The sequence below is a fragment of the Pyxicephalus adspersus genome, chromosome 3 (assembly GCF_032062135.1).
Source record: "Pyxicephalus adspersus chromosome 3, UCB_Pads_2.0, whole genome shotgun sequence".
NCBI classification, from domain to species: domain Eukaryota; kingdom Metazoa; phylum Chordata; class Amphibia; order Anura; family Pyxicephalidae; genus Pyxicephalus; species Pyxicephalus adspersus.
In genome coordinates, this window is record NC_092860.1 from 136,548,452 (window position 1) to 136,568,471 (window position 20,020).

Genomic DNA, 20,020 nt, shown 5'->3' on the forward strand with positions numbered 1-20,020 from the left:
AATGTCCTGACTGGGATTTGAACCTAGGACCTAGCGCTGCAAAGGCCAGAGTGCTAACCCTTGAGCCACCATGCTGCCCACACTTACCATAATCATGTCAAGCTATTTTAAAAGAACAGTTTCATTATCCAAATCCACAATTTAAAATGCAACCCATACACTCTCTGTGTTTTGGTTGGTTTACTACAAAACAGTTTACTGTCCCTGAACCAACACATACGTCTTTCCAATTATGAACTGCAGTGACGTGGCAGGCAGAGCAATCGGGAAGTCCAGTTACCATGGTAAGAGAGCAGAAAGCCTTGTGTCCTTAGCAAGGTAAGAATAAAATATCAATACCAGATCGAAAAAAATAAAGCGTTGTTACAGGCTAAATAGGGATTATTCTAAACCTTATCGTGTATCAAATGTTTTTTTGGCTCTTCCATACGAGAGAACCTGAAAATGGATCAGCTCACTTTGAGTACATAACACTAATCTCCTGGTCTGAATAATTTGTGCTCCTTGCTGTTATGCTGGCATGATACATCTGATTGTTAAAAGTGTATGCAAGCCCCAAAATGTTTTTTTTTTTAGTACCCTGACTCCTGTGGTCAGCAGCCACTGACTCGGGGATTGCTCTGGAGTGGCACCTGGCAGCTACCCTGCGGCCCAAGCCTATCCTCACCATCAGAGACTCTAGTGAAGACCAGGTAGCGGCTTAGTTACTCCCCTCTGGAGCATACCCAGTCAGTGGCACAGTTGGTCCACACCCGCTAGAATTACAGAAAGTATGATGGCTGACTACTGCTGGATGCAAAATAATCCAAAGTACACAAGAAAATCATACTCTAATAATTTCTGAAGAAACAATGGTACTTGACTGACATTGTTCAGTGGATCTATACCACAGTGTGCCTTATTTTACTTCACACTGAAGAAGTACTAACATTCACTTCAATGGTGCTTATGTTTTAGTACAAAATACATGCACGTACAGTGTTAAGTATAATAGCAGTCATAACTCAGGAACTGTACGTGTTAAGGAAAAACTGAAAACAGATCTGATTAAGAAAAAAGTTTGCTGAGGTTTCTGATGATTATCAATAATAATTTTGTGTTGACCTGTGTAATATTACCCTTTAATGGAGTTATAAAAAGCCTGAATACTCTCTAGCATGTTATTTGGGTAAAAATAACTGATAGCGCATCCCGGTGGAAAAGGATTTTGGCAAAACTTTGATGAGTTAAAAATGTAGGTACATTTGGATATACACACAGGCAGTTAAAACCATGGGACGCCAATTTTTAAAAAAATGTGTATTTTGGAGGTTAAAGCATGTGCTGCTAGTGGGACTTGGGGACAGATTTAAGCTAAAATTTCCTGCTGTAGAAGATTTTTGAGCACAAACTAGTAGAAACACTTTGCTTTTGTGTATTATATGGTTAAACTCAATACACTTTCTTACAGTCTAATCTTTTGATGTACATTCAACAGCTGTGAGGACCAAGTCCAGCACTTGGGAGTGCTGATAAATTACATGCACATTTAGTCCGGTTTTTAGATTGACATTTGCAACATATACCCAGTGAGAGCCTACTAGACCCTACATCTTACATAGAAGTTGCATATGTCAATTTCAAAGGTTTGTGCATCTTCCAAAGTGTTATTACTCTAGAGCCGGACAGCAATGCAGCTGGTGTTCGACAGGTACAGAGATCTAGCAAAGCACTCTGCCAGTTTAAACTAAAGATCTTTCTTAATGTACCAGCTTATGTTGTGCTTTATATTTTGCATGTACAACCCCTATATGTGTTTTCACACTCTGTTTGCAATACAAAAAAAACAATACTGGGCAAAAAAGAATGAACACATGTTTGTTAGGAGCCTTTTTACATGTTGTAGCTAGGGAAGTGGCAGTTGTAAAGAAGGGAAATACTTTGTAAGTAAAACACTAAAAGAAGGACGATTAAGTGCAGGGAACTGCAGAGCCAATCCCATTTTATGATATTGAAGTCAGATGTCTGAAAAAGGCAATCGCCTGTTGCGCTTCCTGCACTGTACATTGCTCTTTGTCTTATTAAAGTAAATCTGTACTTAACTAAACTGTAAATAACTCAACTAAGCATTGAGATTGTAAACTGGCAGCTGGAGGTGCCCAATTCATGAATGTAATCCAAGGGTCCATTATACATAATATCACCTGAAGATGGTAAGTGGTCACATCACATCTTTAGTGTGATTGGAAGTCTCCAGATAGATGGTAACCAGAGAGTGTATGGCTAAATTTATAAAACAGCCCCAAAAGTACAATAAAAGGTAACAAAATGTGTCCCGGCATCTCTGTGAAGACACTCAGTTTGGTTGGTTTGAGTACAGGTACACTTTAAATAGTTCATTTGTATTGCCATATTTATAGACAATTCTAAAATTATTTGTTTTAAGTTTTTGGATTAGTAAAAGTAAAATTGAACATATCATGCTGGGTGATGCAACAAATGCAAAAGCATTAAAAGAATAAAAAACGGCATGCATGAATGACGATGGTGTAAAGTTAAATACAAAACTTTTTTTATTAACTGTAAATATTAATTTTTTTTTCTTCCCAAAAACAAAATAACAAAACAAAAAACAAACAATTAAAATGGGTAAACATGCAAGTTTGCACAACAAAATGTGACATTAAAAACGACAGTGTTACCAAAATACACAGTTTACAATGTTATATTAGACATGCAGGAAAAGGGATGGCAAAAAGGACAAAATGGAAATGGTTCCACTTTCTAATCTAAGTGCAATGTTAGATGCTGGCCACTTTTCATGCTAATTCATAGTCTTCAAGAAATATTATTAAGGCATCACACGTGTCACACCTCCCGCTCCCATCCAGGAAGAGAAGTGTACTATATATATTTAATCCGGGACTCGAAAGGAATCTTTGTCCCTGGGGACAGTTTACAGAGGGAATCTCTTACTTCCAGTTCTAACACCCGGAACTCTAACAGTTCATTCTGGTCCCTGGCATCCTGGATTTCATTTTTCATCTGGTTCTCCTCCAATTCGTATTTAAATATCTAAAAAAAAAAAAAAAAAAAAAAATTAAACATTATAAAAACAATTCTAGAATCCTTATGCAACCTCTAGCTATTCATAAAATAAAGTTAGCGACACTTCAGTCATAGCAAAGTCCAGCACAATATGCCGAAAACAACAGCCATGTATATAAGACCTTTTAACCCATTCTAGAAAGATGCCTTATTATTTAGGTCTAGACTCCATTTTCTGATGTTTCAAGTATTGATTCTGATGTCTCAAATAGGTCTCCAGACCTTGCACGCCTTTGTATGAGCTCTAAAATGACCCGTGTATATGCAACATCACTTCATCAGAGGTAAAAAATTTTGGGTCAATCACTGATGCCCACTATTGCCAATGGGAGTAAGAAAAGTTTAATCCTCGGTGTAGGAGATGATACAAAGTAAAGCCAAATTATGGAAATATTGATACGATAGCCCTCAATTATATACAATATATGATCTATCTAAGTATGAGGATACCTGACCTTTAAACTTCTAAACCACGGACTTTAATATAGTTACCCAACACCTTTCCTAGAGCCATTACAACCTCTCCTATCCAAAACATTTATAGTGTATGTATTTTTGTCCATAAAGCCAAAATAGCACGCACACTGTATACACAAACACACAAATATACATACTAAGCTAGCGCACTAACATCAGTAGTATTTTAAATAAAACCTTTTTCTGAAACAAACTGAGGTGAAGTGCACTTTGAATTCCCATTCTGATCATTCTGTAAATGATGGGGGCACTCTGGTTATAGTACTTTGGGGTACCGACCCAGAAAAGTATGTAAGTCAAAGACCATTGGCATTTGGATTTCCATACTTTTGCAAGGTCAGTATAACAGATGGCTAATTGGTATTTACAGGAGGAAGTCAGCAATGTCATGTTCTTCAGTTTGATGTAAGAAGCAATACCCACATACAATATTTACTGGCTTTAAAATACAAAATGTGAAAGAACAGGAGGTATGAGTTATCATACCTTTTCTAACAATTCTTGGTTTTTCCGCAGAAGCTGATGTTTTTCTTCTACCCACTTTGAATCCTGAGAAAGACAAAAGAAGATCAATCAATAAAGAACAGATATTATTTTCTTCATTTACCAAAGTAAAGTACAAAAATGAAATATATTACAACATATATTACATTAGTTTTCTTTCACCCTGGTAACTCCACTAGTAAAACACTCCATACAGGTAACATGTTAGGACTACAGAACTTCCCCTTTCTTCATCTCTGTAACCTGGCAGGTTCTGCAGTCCAAAGTAGGGACCTGAAAAGATCTAAAAGGGTTGCGTGGCATTTTAGGGTGGCAGAGAGCACAGGAAATTACAGGCACACTGTATTTCTAGAAGAATCATACCATAGGAGTTCTATAACTTACATACATAGCTGTAAACTGGTATTAATAACTTTACAATTAAACTTGTCCCTAGTTTAGTTACTTAACCCTATAATTTACATAGTTGTTTTACTTTGCTCCTCTGCCAACCTCAACTGGCTTTGCGAAAACGCTTCTATAATGATCAAGCTAGAGCACTGAAAGAGCACTCAAAACCCATTTTTTTCAAACTTGCCTACCCATCTTCTGTCTTTTGAAATCATCACTAATTCCCACCACTACATATCTCCCATCCTATTGTGTGTAAATTCCCCCACCTAGGAGACTGTAAGCTCTTCGGGGCAGGGTCCTCTCCTTCTGTATCACTGTCTGTATTAGTCTGTCATTTGCAACCCCAATTTACAGTGCTGCATAATATGTTGGTGCTACAATAATCCTGTTTATTAAAAATAATAATAATAATATGTTTATCCCTAACAAGATATGTTCAGCCCTTTACAAATTTAAATTATAACAAAGTCAGAATTTGCATGGGATTTTCAGTTTGTTTGGCCGTACAGTGTCAAACAAAAGCATGGTAGTATATTAAGTAAGTATCTTTGAACTCAACAGATTATCTTAGCAGAATTCTATATTGCAGCTATATGCCTTGATATAATGCAGCTACATACATTGAATTATCTACAAGACCACAAAAAACTAGTGGAACTTTACTTAATAAATTGCTAGCAGAAAGGCTTCTAATGCTGTGTCTAATGGGCAATGTCTTGTTGTTTTTTGCATTTTTGTTTGCAAAGCTCAAAGAATTGTACACTGAACTAAGCTTAATATACAATCTCATAATGACATGGTGGATGAGTTAAATCGAGTGTGTGAGTGGAGTTGTGTCATCCCATGTCAAGCAATCAAGATGGCTGAAGACATTGAAGATAAAGTGAAGATGTCTGCTTGATCACACCGCTGGGGAGGATGCAAATACTGCAGACTTTAGTTCACTTTTTATCTAACTCAGCTCCCAGTCCCATCATTTTATTCTCACAGTATTTGTTTCGCACTATGATGATAAAATGAAGAAAAACAAAAGACATGAGTTGGTTCGTAAAGTTGGGTCCCCCATGTTAAAAAGTTTGAGAAAAGCTGCCATAAAGGTATGGGGAAGGTGACTGTACTTGGCTTTATTGTATTGTGTGTGTTGCAGATAAACCAAAGCAGCAAAATTCAATTGATTAAGACTATTCAAAGAAAAGCACTTAAAGCTTGGTAAATCACTGTCTTACGAATTAGCACTTAAAGTAAGCAACTAAAATTATGGGGGCGCCATGTAAAAACCTTGGCTTTAGTACCTTTAGAATCACTGACCTGGAGCAAGCATGCAAGTATGCCATCCTGTACATAATTAGGGTCATATACATGAGGTCAAGGAGGAATTCTATGCAGATTTACAAACAACATAAAGTTACCAAGTATATGATACACTGGCAAAAACTGAACCCAACAAGCATTTGACAGCCTGGTACACACAAACAGATCAGCTGCCAACCTTGTGTTGGACTGACCAGTCTGATTTACTAACCTATAACTGAACAATCAGACGCACAAAAGCAAAGCACACCTTTATACAGCATTTTGCCCTACCAGTTGTGGGGATTGCATTAACCACAAGACAGATGGGAATCTGGATTTGCTCAATCATACATGCACATAATATGACATGTAAATATTTCCAGGTAATCAGACTATTTCATCAAGTTAGAAATCAGACTGGAAGTGAACATCTTTCCATGTGTAGAAGGCCATAGGCTTTGTGATAATGCCAAAGAGCTGCAACCAACTGAGCCAAATCAGCTGTTGCATTAAGAAAAAACATTTTGTAGACGCAAGGGACAAAAATAAAGTGCTTTTATATGGTATCTATAATGCAGGGGGATGCCTATTATTTATTTTTTTTTCAGTATTTATATAATGAAGAAATAATGCTACAGTTTTATCAAAGATTCCAAAACTATACTGGTAGATTTATTCGCTTGGACTATGATAGGAATATCAAATTGTGTGCTCCTCTGAGGGGTGGTTACATGAGTATGGACCGTGAACTCTACCCTAGGGATGATGCCTGCCCAGCAAGTATAAAAAGATTAAGCTATTGGACAAATACTATTCCAAATGCTTATTTTGTATCTGCACCAAGTTTGAAACACTATTTTGGTGTGACTGCTAGTAATAACATTGCTGTTTAGCAAAGACCATGAAATTCTATGAAAAATATTTTGAAAGGTGAAATCCACATTCAGCTTGAGCACAAACAAATACATTCTATTACTCTATACTATGCACACCAGGACAGACCCCAAACACAGGCACTGGGCACCGGATGACGTTTATCAGGATGGCTCACAGCAGCATGAATCTGCCATAATGAAAGCCCCAGAGATGGTAAACATTGCATCAGCCCTATTCAGACCTGCCAGCATTCAGCATTGTCTTGCCAAACACAAGGTACCAACATTTAAACCTATTATTATTATTATTATTATACAGTATTTATATAGCACCATCATATTACGCAGTGCTGTACAAATTCCATAGTCATATCACTAACTGTCCCTCAAAGGGGCTCACAATCTAATGTCCCTACTATAGTCATGTGTCATTAATGTAGTCTAAGGTCAATTTAGGGGGAAACCAATTAATCTAACTGCATGTTTTTGGGATGTGGGAGGAAACCGGAGTACCTGGAGGAAGGAAACCCACACAAAGGGGAGAACCTGCAAACTCCATGCAGATAATGTCCTGACTGGGATTTGAACCTAGGACCTAGCGCTGCAAAGGCCAGAGTGCTAACCCTTGAGCCACCATGCTGCCCACACTTACCATAATCATGTCAAGCTATTTTAAAAGAACAGTTTCATTATCCAAATCCACAATTTAAAATGCAACCCATACACTCTCTGTGTTTTGGTTGGTTTACTACAAAACAGTTTACTGTCCCTGAACCAACACATACGTCTTTCCAATTATGAACTGCAGTGACGTGGCAGGCAGAGCAATCGGGAAGTCCAGTTACCATGGTAAGAGAGCAGAAAGCCTTGTGTCCTTAGCAAGGTAAGAATAAAATATCAATACCAGATCGAAAAAAATAAAGCGTTGTTACAGGCTAAATAGGGATTATTCTAAACCTTATCGTGTATCAAATGTTTTTTTGGCTCTTCCATACGAGAGAACCTGAAAATGGATCAGCTCACTTTGAGTACATAACACTAATCTCCTGGTCTGAATAATTTGTGCTCCTTGCTGTTATGCTGGCATGATACATCTGATTGTTAAAAGTGTATGCAAGCCCCAAAATGTTTTTTTTTTTTTAATTAATGTTTTTTTTTTGTTATATTTGTTTAAAAAGTGCAAAAAGTGATTATGTGTAGCTTGTCAGCTGATAACTTTATTGGCTCTTTGCCACTAAAGATTTAAAGATTTGTTCCCAACCATCTCTGTGGGCAGCGGCGATCATGACAGAATTGGAGCGCAGAGCCACCCAGGATACATACGTCATGGATCCCGGGAGGCATCTGGCTGCTCCTTCTGTGAATGATTTCTTTTTCTTCAAAAGGATTAAAAGAAAATGGCAATCTCACGCATGCGCAGGGGGACTGGCATTTTTTTTTTCATCTTCATCCCTCGATCTCAAGCCTGCGCAGTGCGGGATCGCCCGAAGTAGGAAGGAGAGGGGAAGAAGGGCAAAGAAGGTGGTGAAGAAGGAGGCAACCGGGACTACGCTGGACCCGATTCAGGAAACTCCTGGAGAGATCGACAGTAAAAAGGTGAGCGAGTTCCCCCCCCCCCGTTTACTTTAGCTTTATTTGGATAGCGAATGTTCAATTTTGACTGGAATGTTACTATAATGAGGCACATTGCAGGTAAAATGTTTGATATTTGCTAACATATAGCAACACATATTTTGGTCAGATAAGCTAAAGATGAAGTCATTATACAGATTTCTGAGCTGTATTTAGTTCCTAACCTTTGAAGGGCCATTTTACCCATGTCCATTAATGTTCATGGTTAACTGATGAAATAATATCCGTACTGTTACACAGCTAAGGTTTATTGTAAAAATGAAAATGCAAACAAGAAAGTCGCTATTATTACAAATACAAAGCCCACCACCAAGCTATAAGAGCGGACAGCACACTGCCGAGTAGGACAAAGACACGTTTATGGAGAGGCTTCTGTGCAAGATTTACCTGTCCTTTCTCACACAGAGAATTCTCTAAGTCTTCAATTTTGGCCTGACATCGAAGTAAATCCACCTGGAGCTGTTCCCGTGTCTGCAGAAGACGAATACCAATTAGAGAGAAAGTAATATATCTATAAATTAATATGCAGGACATTAAATGAACTCTGTTTTGAAAGAAAAAGTAGAGCTGCCATTGCAAGTTGCAGGACCGTCTGGTTTCAATGCTTAGTTGCTCACTGACCCCAGAACAAGCAAATGCATATCAGATTATCTGACAAGGGAAGGTCATCAAGTACAAACGCAGAACACCACAAAACAAGCTTGTATCCCTATATCATTATTTTTATTATTATTAATAAACAGGATTTATATAGCGCCAACATATTACGCAGCGCTGTACATTAAATAGGGATGGTTGCATCTTTTAGAATTGTAGCACTAGCAACTTTTATAGTTCAATTAATGACTGGTTCCTATAAACAACATTTCATATTCTCAAAGTATATCTTTATAACCTTTCTGAAAAAGTAACTTACAACATTTTATGTCATGTCTGCTTAAGGAAAGGCATAAACATAAACTAAAGAAGTCAGTAACTAATGGCATTTAGGTTACCGGATTCAAGCAGGAAAGTTGTGTGTAAAGAGAAATAAGAAATTTGGGGAAAAAGTAAGAAAAGGAAAAAGAATGAGAGGAGGAGAGGTATTTGGAGGTCTATACAACACTTAAACTGAAACAGTGCACAGCCAGACAGCCTTTAATGGAAGAATTCAATTAGATGATACTTCAGTAGCTCTGCAATCAGAACAAAGAATTTACAAACGCATCAGGGCATATAAATATGAGCATTTTCATTTACAAAATTCTTCATTTAGCAGTGGGGCAGTTTTACAACACTACCTGCTTCTATCACAAAAACAAATTACAGTAGAACCTCAGTTATCCGTCACCCATGGGGAATGGGCTTGATTCCGGATAAGTGTAGGTTCCAGATAACTGAGGTTTCCTTATCTCAGCCATTCAGAACTAGACTTGAATGGGCAGACTTGCCCCGATTCACCTCTAGTGCTGAATGGCTGAGAAAAGAGAAACCCTGATGATGGCTCAAGCATCATCAGGGTTTCCCTTCCCTCAGCCAATCATGGTGCGGAGCTCTGCTGATTGCTCCACTTTCTTGATTGCCATAGAAGCCCGGTTATCTGGAATTCAGATCTCAGATAACCGGCGGAGCTGTCGGGTGCCGGTTATCTGAGATTTCCAGTTATTTGATTTCCGGATAACTGGGGTTCTACTTTATAAATTTCCAATAATGCAAAGAAAACAGAAAGTTGCAGTGGCTGCACATACCCTTGCTTCTCTTTCTGCATCCAGGGTTCCCCCTACTTGCTCTTGTAGTAAGGCATAGGCTCTCTGCAGGGCCTGGTACTCGCGTGTCAGCTGACGAAACCTTAAATCAGCCTCTTCTTTAGGGGTGCTCTTAAAGAGGAAAGAAACAGCAAAATTTTTAACATTTATAGATAGAGGGATAGAGAGATAGAGAGAGATAGAGATAGATAGATAGATAGATAGATAGATAGATAGATAGATAGATAGATAGATAGATAGTAGGAAGAGTCAACTGATGCATAAGCATTTACAAATTTGTACATTATTATAAAGTTAGGACCAGAAAGAATGAAAAAAGGATTATGGGAAACAGGTGTAACCATAAAATGCCAATATATTGCAAGTTAGTAAACTATAATCCAGTTCTAGTTTTCATTAATACAACTTCATATTGGTTTTGTACGACATGGGTACATATATTTTCACTGTTCTATTAACCACCTGGGCGTTACACTGAGGTCTAGATTTCTGTGTCTATAATTGTAATGGTAGGTTTATTGTAGGTGTGAGAGACAGAATAACAACAAAAGAACCCTCAAAAACCCACTGCTCATAAGTCAGAGCTTGATGTGCATTGTAATGAGTGAAATAAGTATTTGATGCCCTATCAACCAACAAGATTTCAGGCTCCCTGGTGTCTTCACTGTATGCAGGTAACGAGCTGAGATTAGGAGCACCCTCTGTAAGGGAGTGCTCCTAATCCAAGCTTGTTACAGTACCTGTATAAAAGACACCTGTCCACAGAAGCAATTATTCAGATTTCGAACTAGCCACCATGGCCAAGACCAAAGAGCTGTCCAAGGATGTCAGGGACAAGATTTTAGACCTACACAAGACTGGAATAGGCTACAAGACTATCGCCAACCAGCTTGGTGAGAAGGTGACAACAGTTGGCGCGATAATTTGCAAATAGAAGAAACACAAAATAACTGTCAATCTCCCTCGGTCTGGGGCTCCATGCAAGCTCACTCCTCGTGGAGTTGCAATGATCATGAGAACAGTGACAAAGCTACCCAAGAACTACTCTGGGAGAACTTGTCAATGATCTCAGGGCAGCTGGGACCATAGTCACCATGAAAACAATTGGTAACACACTGCGCCATGAAGGCCTGAAATCTTGAAGAGCCCGCAAGGTCCCCTGCTCAAGAAAGCACATGTACAGGCCTGTCTGAAGTTTTCCAGTGAACATCTAAATGATCCAGAGGAGAACTGGGTGAAAGTGTTGTGGTCAGATGAGACCAAAATTGAGCTCTTTGGCATCAACTCAACTCGCCGTGTTTGGAGGAGGAGGAATGCTGCCTATGACCCCAAGAACACCATCCCCACTGTCAAACATGGAGGTGGACACATTGTGCTTTGGGGAAGTTTTTCTGCTAAGGGGACAGGACACCTTCACCACGTCGAAGGGACAATGAACGGGGCAATGTATTGTCAATTCTTGGGTGAGCACCTCCTTCCCTCAGCCAGGGCATTAAAAAAGGGTCGTGGATGGGTATTCCAGCATGACAATGACCCAAAACACATGGCCAAGGCAACAAAGGAGTGGCTCAAGAAAAGCATATGAAGGTCTCCAGAAATCTGTGGAGGGAGCTGAAAGTTCGAGTTGCCAAACATCAGCCTCGAAACGTTACTGACTTGGAGAGGATCTGCAAAGAAGAGTGGGATAAAATCCTTCCTGAGATGTGTGCAAAGCTGGAGACCAACCAGCTGGTGAGAAACGTCTGACCCCTGTGATTGCCAACAAGGAGTTTGCCACCAAGTATGAAGTCACCTTTTGCAAAGGGATCAAATACTTATTTCACTCATTACAATGCACATCAAGCTCTGACTTTTGAGCACTGGGTTTTTGAGGCTTCTTTTGTTGTTTTTCTGTCTCTCACACCTACAATAAACCTACCATTACAATTATAGTCTGGTCATTTCTTTGTCAGAGGGCAAACGTACAAAACCAGAAGGGGATCAAAAACTTCTTTCCCTCACCGTAGGTTAATTGGCTTCCCCTCAAAGTTGACCTTTAGATTGTGAGCCCCTTTGAGGGACAGCTAGTGACATGACTATGGACTTTGTAAAATATAGCGCATAATATGTTGGCGCTATATAAATATTCCGTAATAACAACAATAATAATATTAATTTGCACAGTTAATTTTGACAACACACAACAAAATGCGGTCAGAACATGTTTGATACCTTCACATGGTAAGGCATAATTAGCTACATTCTAAGATTTCATTATGCAATACAAAACATTCATGCAAAAAAATATTTTTGTAAACCCATGTAAATACCAACATTCAAACAAAGCTTTACATTGTCCTTTATGAATTCTGACCTGACTTCACAAAAAATCCCCATATGATGTGGTCCTCAGTATGGAGGTGCAATGGTCTGTATGTCTTAACACTTCATACAAGACTCTAGCTACATAAGGTTGTCCACTTTCACACAAAAAGATGTTGTCTTTTTAAAGTAAAACAAGCTGATATGAATAGTTGTTTAAACTCTAATAAAGTAGAAGAGCTCTGTTTATTTCATGAGGTTCCGTGTTTATGGTACACATCCACAAAGGTGCAAGAAAAACAAAAAAGGTGGGAGCCAATTTAGGAGGAAGGATCATGAAATCCTAACACTGTGGCAAGATCTTTTATTTCTTATATCTTTATTTATTTATTTCTTATTTCTTATATCTTTTATTTCTTATATTCTAAAAACTAGATTACTGTAGGGTGATTGTTGAGAGACTGATCGTGCAACAGTCCATCAACTGAAATAAAACTGTCAAACAATCTAATAAATGAGCAATTAAAAAGGATGTATCCTCCCTTTTTTGTTCTTAATACTTGCTGCAATGACACTACAATGCAACATTAACCTATGGTAGAAAGAATGCCATGACAAGATCGATTTCTTTCTATGTGCCAAGTGCAACAAAAATCAAAGCGATTGATCAGAAACATTTACATCCCTCAAACAAGCTACTAAAACTGTGTTTGTAGCAGAAGTGATAAGATGGCAGAGAATTTATTTTAACTAGAAAAGTGGAAGAGGGGAGTACATTAATTTATGTGTTATATCACATTATTAAATTCTTTAGACACACAATCAAGTTCGGGTAAATTAAAGTGCGATGATATGATCAAAAAAGCGTTTTATGATGGATAAACCTATTTAGGTATTACATATGCAATCTATGTTTTTGGCTCTGTAGTGATGCACAGTAATTCTACTATTTCTTACAATCTTTTACTAGCTTATATTATACTTTCTGCAGCTCCTAAATGAGAAAACTCATACGAAGCCTCTCAGTTAAAAGTATAGTATTCCCTATGACTTAATAACTAAAAAGCCATAAAGGTGAAAAATGCATGTGTAAGGCAAAGCTTTTTTTGTTTGTTCAGAAAAAAGTAGGGTAGGGTTAAACCATTGCATTTCAGTTCACCATGTCTCCCGGAAAATTCAAAAAAGGTGGCTCTCCCAACCAATAAAATACTTGACAAGGAATCTAATTCTTACCTAGTCCATCCAAAACCTATTTTTTAAAAAAAAGGTTTTGGCTATACATAGATTAAAAAGTAATAGGAGTTAATTTTCCGTTAATTTTCTCGATTCTGATCTGATTTCAGATAAACTCAAATTACAGCTTAATAAAACTTGTGAAAGTACGTAAAATAACTTACATCTTCAATGTCTTCTTCAGGGGTTGCAGGTGTCCTGTCTGTTTTATCTGTGGTATAAGAGGTGACCGAAGAGGTTTCCGAATCAACGGAGTCTTCGTCAAATCCAAAAAACGTCTCCACAACATGTCTCTAAAAATTAAAGATGAATGTTAATCAGCTTGTATAAAAACAGCTGTATATTTAGCTGATCCTTCAGGTTCATCTGTTCCCCAATTACCACAAACACAATTATAATAAACACGTTTGCTTTAGTGTTTATTCTGTTTTGACTTTATTCTACAATAAAAGAAAGTATGCAAAATGGAAAACCGTTGACCAGATACACAAGAATATTTATGGCATGCCAAGTCGTTTAGGTGTTCTGTTTCTCTGGGGCTGTGCATGGTCCTGGCTCTCTCTAAACCCAACTGGGTATTTTGGGTGTTCCCCATTCCTCCTGGCAGTTTCTATACTGTAAAGTTCTTCATGTAAAAGTAATAAGAGAGACATAGAAAGACTGACTTACAAAGGAACACTGCACTGTATACTTCTGAGAATTGTAGGTTTTTCCCTAAGGTGCCAAAAGATATGAGCTTACCCAACAGGAAAAGTCATTACCTACAAAGTAAAATAATAATTAGCATAGTACAGACCTCACCCTACACACAAGGCATAAGGGTATTTTAAATCTTCGTCAGACAAGGATAATGCTTACACTGTAATGTAGGTTTCTAATTATGAATTACTGGAAGTACACAAATTAAGAAAATACTGCTACAAACTAATATTATAACAAGTAAAGGGCTTTCCCAGATAAGTATTACAAAAACATGGTATCAGACCTTGCTAGGATAAGATAGAAAATGATGTGTTCAATTCTAAAATGCTTCACCAAAAACAAACAGTTCCAGCTGATTTACTAAAGTAGTACAGCATGTTAACTTTTAAAGTACATTTTAAGTTGGCAAATTACATTTTCATTTGCAGATGAAAAGGAAAAGTTCATTTTATTCAAAAACACTCAAATATAGTAGGCAGTAGAATAGTGTACAAAGTGAAATTGTGGCAATTTTAATCATCCAAGCTATTCCAAGCAAAAGTTCTGTTTTACTAATTTTCTTTGCATACAATTTTAGAAAGTAAATTTTCATTTTATTTCAAGGGAAATTTTACTGCCAACTCTGTAAATGGAGGCAGCGTACAGGTATCCATAATGAGCTCTACTGACCAATCCTGACTCTGTCTTTCCATTAGCTCCCAGTTACAGACAAAAGTTAACTAGATATTCTAAAAAGCTTTGTCCTGTCTGAACTCCCAATTCATCTTCTTAGTAATTCCAGATTTCAATCCAAAGTGTAACCTCCACTCTTGTTCTAAGCCGATTCCCCGACCCATCACTGGAAAACCTCATCCATGTTGCTCCATAATCCCAACCATTAAGACGTCATCTACATTCAGTATCGTCTGTATTACCCATTATTGTTTGTATCACTTTGTATAATGATATATGAAATGATGGTGTATTGTGATGATGTATTAAACAAGTATATATTTAAGTGTCTTTATCTATGTTTCTCAACCAAGGTTCCTTCTTGAGCAATTAGCAATTTGGACCTCTAAGGTCAGTTTAGGTGACATAAATGATCTTTTTGGCTGTAAGGCTGACATTCTTCCCAATGTTCAGCACTGTAGGGGACATTCTACTACTGACCACCACAATAATGTACTTGGAGTTATGGATATAGTAATAGTTCCCTAAAAGGTATTTCCCATGGTGAAGACCAGGAAAGGCTGGTCTATATTGAGACTTTATTTAGGGCACAGAACTACCCTCAGACACAGCAGTTCTTATGTTCATTATCAAACAAGCACAAAATACCTCTAACTCTAATGCTCTCATAGGTTGATACTGACAATGACCAGGAATGAAACGTTCACGCTTGAATGATCTTGCTGAGCCCGAGAGACTTGATAAACATTCTGAGATACATACTGCAGCCAGCAGAAAGAGTTATAGGTGACAAGATCTCACAGCGAGCATATTTCACATCTGCAATGTTACCACTGCTCTCTGCTCTAATACATCATTTTATACACCATCATACCACACAGCATTTTTATCTGCCTAAACCAAGCATCAGATTGCAAAAAAACCCTGAACAATTCAACTACTTAAAAAAAACTGACACTTATTTAATATTCCTATTTGTAAAAAAAAAAAAAAAAAAAAAAAAAAAAAAACACATACTGAAAAGAAATTAGGCTGTTCCCATAATCTGGATACAGTCCAATGAATACATTGGATTTTTAAGAGCACAGGGTGGATATAAACATATCCATGTACTTGGTGTATATTCAATACTATGTCAGTGGTTCGGAAATAAAGCTTTTGATCATTGTGATAAACTAATGACACCAAATTTAAAAAAAAATGCAATATACCCACCGCCTGTCACAGTCTGTCTATAGTAATCTGTGACCATCAGCCATAGGCAGTTTGTGTCTATCAATTTTTATCAGTTTGTCCTTCACATTCTGAGTTTTTTTTATAATTAAGGAAATATTGTTTTGAAATATAGAAATATTAGAAATCTGGTGAGGGTTGGACTGGCATAGTTATTTTATATTACACTGATCAGCAAACTTTAAAATCATTTGCTTAATATTGTGCAGGTCTCTCTTGTACTATTGATGAATGGGCTCCACCTCTGAAGTGTGTTGAGTTGTTTAGGACACAACCTTTATGTCTCATTACTTTCAACAATCTGCCTCTCTCCCATAAAGCATCTGCCATTTTTTCCAAAGATAGCAATGTACAAACAGCTGACCATCCATGACATAAAAGTGAAAATGTGATTCATTAAACCAAGTCACCTTCTATTGCTCCATGGTCTAGTTTTGACACTCACATGTACATTGTAGGCAATTTTGGTGTTGAACAGTAGTCAGTATGAGTACTCCAACTACTCTGTGGCTTTGTAGCCTTCTGTGTAGCAAGCTGTGATGCACGGTGTGTTCTAACACCTTCCTATCATGCCCAGACATAAGTTTTTCAGCAATTTGTGCAATAGTATTGTTCTGCGGGATCGGACCAGATGGGCCAACCTCACCCCTCCCAACACACATCAATGAGCCTTGGGCCTAGTAATTAAGTTTAAAACAAAAATACAATATTAACCCAAAAATATCCCTGAGCAATGCATATGGAGCATATTGTGAGACACTTTATTAGCAGAAATTACAGTTACCTAAAACAGGGCAAGTTAAATGTAAGTTTCACCTTTTTCTGTAAAAGTTTGGATTGTCCTTATTACCCCTCAAATCTCCCTATTGGGGAATTTGCAGTTGCCCCACCCTACATAGAGTGGAGCAACTGCAAATTTCCTAATTACATCAGGTGGAAGTTATCCTATCTAGTGATACATGCTATGTACATAGAAGCTCTGGCCTGCACTGCATATTTGGGACAACCTACATACACATAGGTCAGCCCTGCACCAACCAACATCAGATACAGAATTACGGTACACTGTTCTAAGCAGACTAAAAGTTCTAAACATGACTACACGTTTATGACATTTAAGCCCTTAAAACTTATAATATTGCCTACAGATCATATTTAGCCCTTTTCCACATATATATATATATGTATAAAGAGTAAAATCTACATCAAAGTCTCTATTTCAGGTATAAAGAGTAAAATCTACATCAAAGTCTCTATCTCAGGTATAAAGAGTAAAATCTACATCAAAGTCTCTATCTCAGCTTGGGATATTGTCATTGGGTGGATCCAGCATACCTTGCGGCTCTTTTTGCCTGTACGACCTTGCAGTCCCACCACCTTCTTTTATCAGTGCAGACTCAAGCAATATGAACTTGTATATACACTGCAATCTCAAAGTGCCTAACGTGATACAACAAGAGCTTTCCCTACTATATTCCTGCAAAAACCCACCCACCAATATGCAGAATAAAGCAAAGTAAACGGCCACTGGCAGATAGCTGGTGCTGATGGAAAGTTTCGGGTTTCTGGTTTAGTGCTTCTTCCTTGCAGGAGGAAAATCCCAAATCCATTACAGACAACATATTCCCCAACTCACACAATAGACACAAGGGTTCTGTAAGAACACAGCTGCCATTTTTGATGAAGCAGGGTAGTCGTCTTCATCCTTGCTTCAGTACATATTAAGCCGGGAACAAACATATATGTATAGTGACAGGACAGGTTCCAGGCCAGTTAATATTGAAGGATAAGGATAGCATTCCCAGACCTCCAAAAACAATCCAGTAATTCTTTATTTCTACATCTAAAACAGTACAAGCAAATCCTTATTATTAGGCACAAAAAAACCTACAAACAGAGGCAATATAGACAACTTACCATCGTGTCTATAGGTGAGCTCCTGGCATCCTGAGAAATACAGACACACCAGTGCACATAGACAGATGAAGAAGGAGAAGTATAATATAAGTAGGAAATCTTCCATTGTTTGTCGTTGTTGAGCGGAAACGTTACTCTTTAATATATTCCGGCTAATAGCGAGTTCAGTTCTTGTACAATAGCTTGCAGGAGCCTCATGCGAATGCTGCGATAATCATTTACACATTAAGCACCTGGGGTGCCTGAGAGCTGGCCACTGAAAACCAGGCAGATGAAATAATGAGTACGAAAATATCAGAGAGCAGCCCCTCCCTATCCAGGGACTGGGCGCAGGTAGGCTGCCGGATCCATCTGTGCCCCGGGTCCCCAGACTATTCCATGTGAGCTCCGTACTGCTAGCAACAGTAACCTGGAGCTGCCAGCCAGTGTGCAACAGCAAAAGTACACCATAAACAAACACAGATCAATAACCTTCACTCTATTCACATCTAAAAGCTTTTATTTCCAATTACCTGGAGGTGTACAATACAGAGGTCTATTTAGAAAAACTCAAAATGATATTTAGCGACAATTTTGACACTTTTGTCTACATCTACAACTCTTACATTTTTCCTGCCGTGATGTTACAGTTTGGTGTGTTTTAGATGCATGGATATTTTACAAATGTACAATATAGGGCAAGTTCATGATGATGCCTTTTTTTTAAAGCAGCATATTGCTCCATAGGTCATATATATATATATAAAGCAGTGAATATACCTCCAACATATATTCACTGCATGTATTTTCACTATAATATAATTGTATTTTAATTTACAGTGAATGATTTGCCACCAGTGTGTAGCAGTGAATGAAAGAACAGAGAGCATGCATGAGTATAGAAAAGATTATAATGATAGTACAAATAGATACAGTATAACTTAATGCAAGTTAGAACCCTTTTTAACGTTTTATTGCTGTTTACGGCCCCGTAGGAAATATTTATTCTCTCTAAAGTCTCTTTCTGATGTGTGGTTTGAACCTGTGCAGTTTACCTTGTTTGGGTGCATAGTAAACTGCTGCTATGCACTCAGGAATGGTAAACCCCTATGCACGTCACCCTTGTGTTAGCTGTTGAAGTTAAATTCTTTCTCGCAATGAGGAAAAGTAACCAACGATCTCAAAGCAACACATTTCTTCCAGTAAACATGCTGCGCCCAAACAGCAGCCGTAACACAGACCTTGGCACAAATCAGTTCCCAGCTGGTACCATGGTTGAGACACCTAGTCTGAAATTAATGAAATTTTCCTCATCACCAATGATACAGGAAAGGAAGTTAAGATTCTTCCAATAGGAACATCATAGCATTTTTCTCATTTTGCAAATCTGACTTTTTGTTGTACCTAGAGGACAGTAAGTTATGGGAAATCTTTCAAAGACAGTCCAAATAATCTCCTAATTTAACTAAAAAAAAAATAATGTTTTTTCTTTATATACACATTTCAGGTGTATTCTAATTTTGTAATATAAAACAAAATGTAAATATTCACATCTCAATGCAATGAATACAAAAAGGCAATGTTACAATACTACTACCAAAGACAGAAAGACATTGCAATAGTAATATAATTATTAAAACTTGCTATGGAAGAAATACACACATGCTCTTCCTTGCACAACATCCTTCAGAAGATGCTAGTTGCATGACTGCAATGCTGATCCCAAGACATCAATAAAACCTCCGACTCCCTACACTACCTCCACCTCGCACAGCCGACTACAAATGAACCCCATCACAAATAATGACATTCTCCCCGGGCTTTCTCCACCTGAAAGCCAAGCTAAACTACCCTATCCAGCACCCAGTGCCTGGCATATGTTACAACCTGGTGAAATGTAATGCAATAAAATCTAACTGACTAATAAATTATTTTTTTTTAAATAGATGATTGAAGATGGCTTTTACTGGATCTATA

At 37.8% G+C, this 20,020-nt stretch overlaps 2 protein-coding genes and 1 long non-coding RNA gene across 5 annotated transcripts in view; 1 reads left to right on the plus strand and 2 right to left on the minus strand.

The window, feature by feature from the left end:
* The window catches only part of JAKMIP1 (janus kinase and microtubule interacting protein 1), a 108,121-nt gene that overhangs the window by 32,385 nt on the left and 55,716 nt on the right, over positions 1-20,020 (minus strand). For 2 of the 3 annotated variants that reach the window (XM_072406458.1, XM_072406457.1), the window contains exons 9-13: positions 13,705-13,833; positions 9,989-10,117; positions 8,649-8,732; positions 4,051-4,113; positions 2,530-3,054 (exon numbers count right to left, since the gene is read on the minus strand). In XM_072406458.1, the coding sequence (XP_072262559.1) occupies positions 2,884-3,054; positions 4,051-4,113; positions 8,649-8,732; positions 9,989-10,117; positions 13,705-13,833 (576 nt within the window). In that variant the 3' untranslated portion in view covers positions 2,530-2,883. Of the gene's footprint in view, positions 1-2,529; positions 3,055-4,050; positions 4,114-8,648; positions 8,733-9,988; positions 10,118-13,704; positions 13,834-20,020 lie in introns of those variants that run through there. The other variant, XM_072406460.1, reaches the window with a different exon arrangement.
* Positions 4,055-14,550, plus strand: LOC140327199 (uncharacterized). Its single transcript, XR_011919999.1, has 2 exons — positions 4,055-4,175; positions 13,725-14,550. It is a non-coding gene; the product is annotated as an uncharacterized lncRNA (long non-coding RNA).
* On the minus strand, positions 13,705-18,762 carry LOC140327195 (uncharacterized). Its single transcript, XM_072406461.1, has 2 exons — positions 18,065-18,762; positions 13,705-13,833 (listed from the first exon to the last, which is right to left on the minus strand). The coding sequence occupies exons 1-2, from the start codon at positions 18,168-18,170 to the stop codon at positions 13,802-13,804; spliced, it is 138 nt and encodes a 45-aa protein (XP_072262562.1). The 5' UTR covers positions 18,171-18,762; the 3' UTR covers positions 13,705-13,801.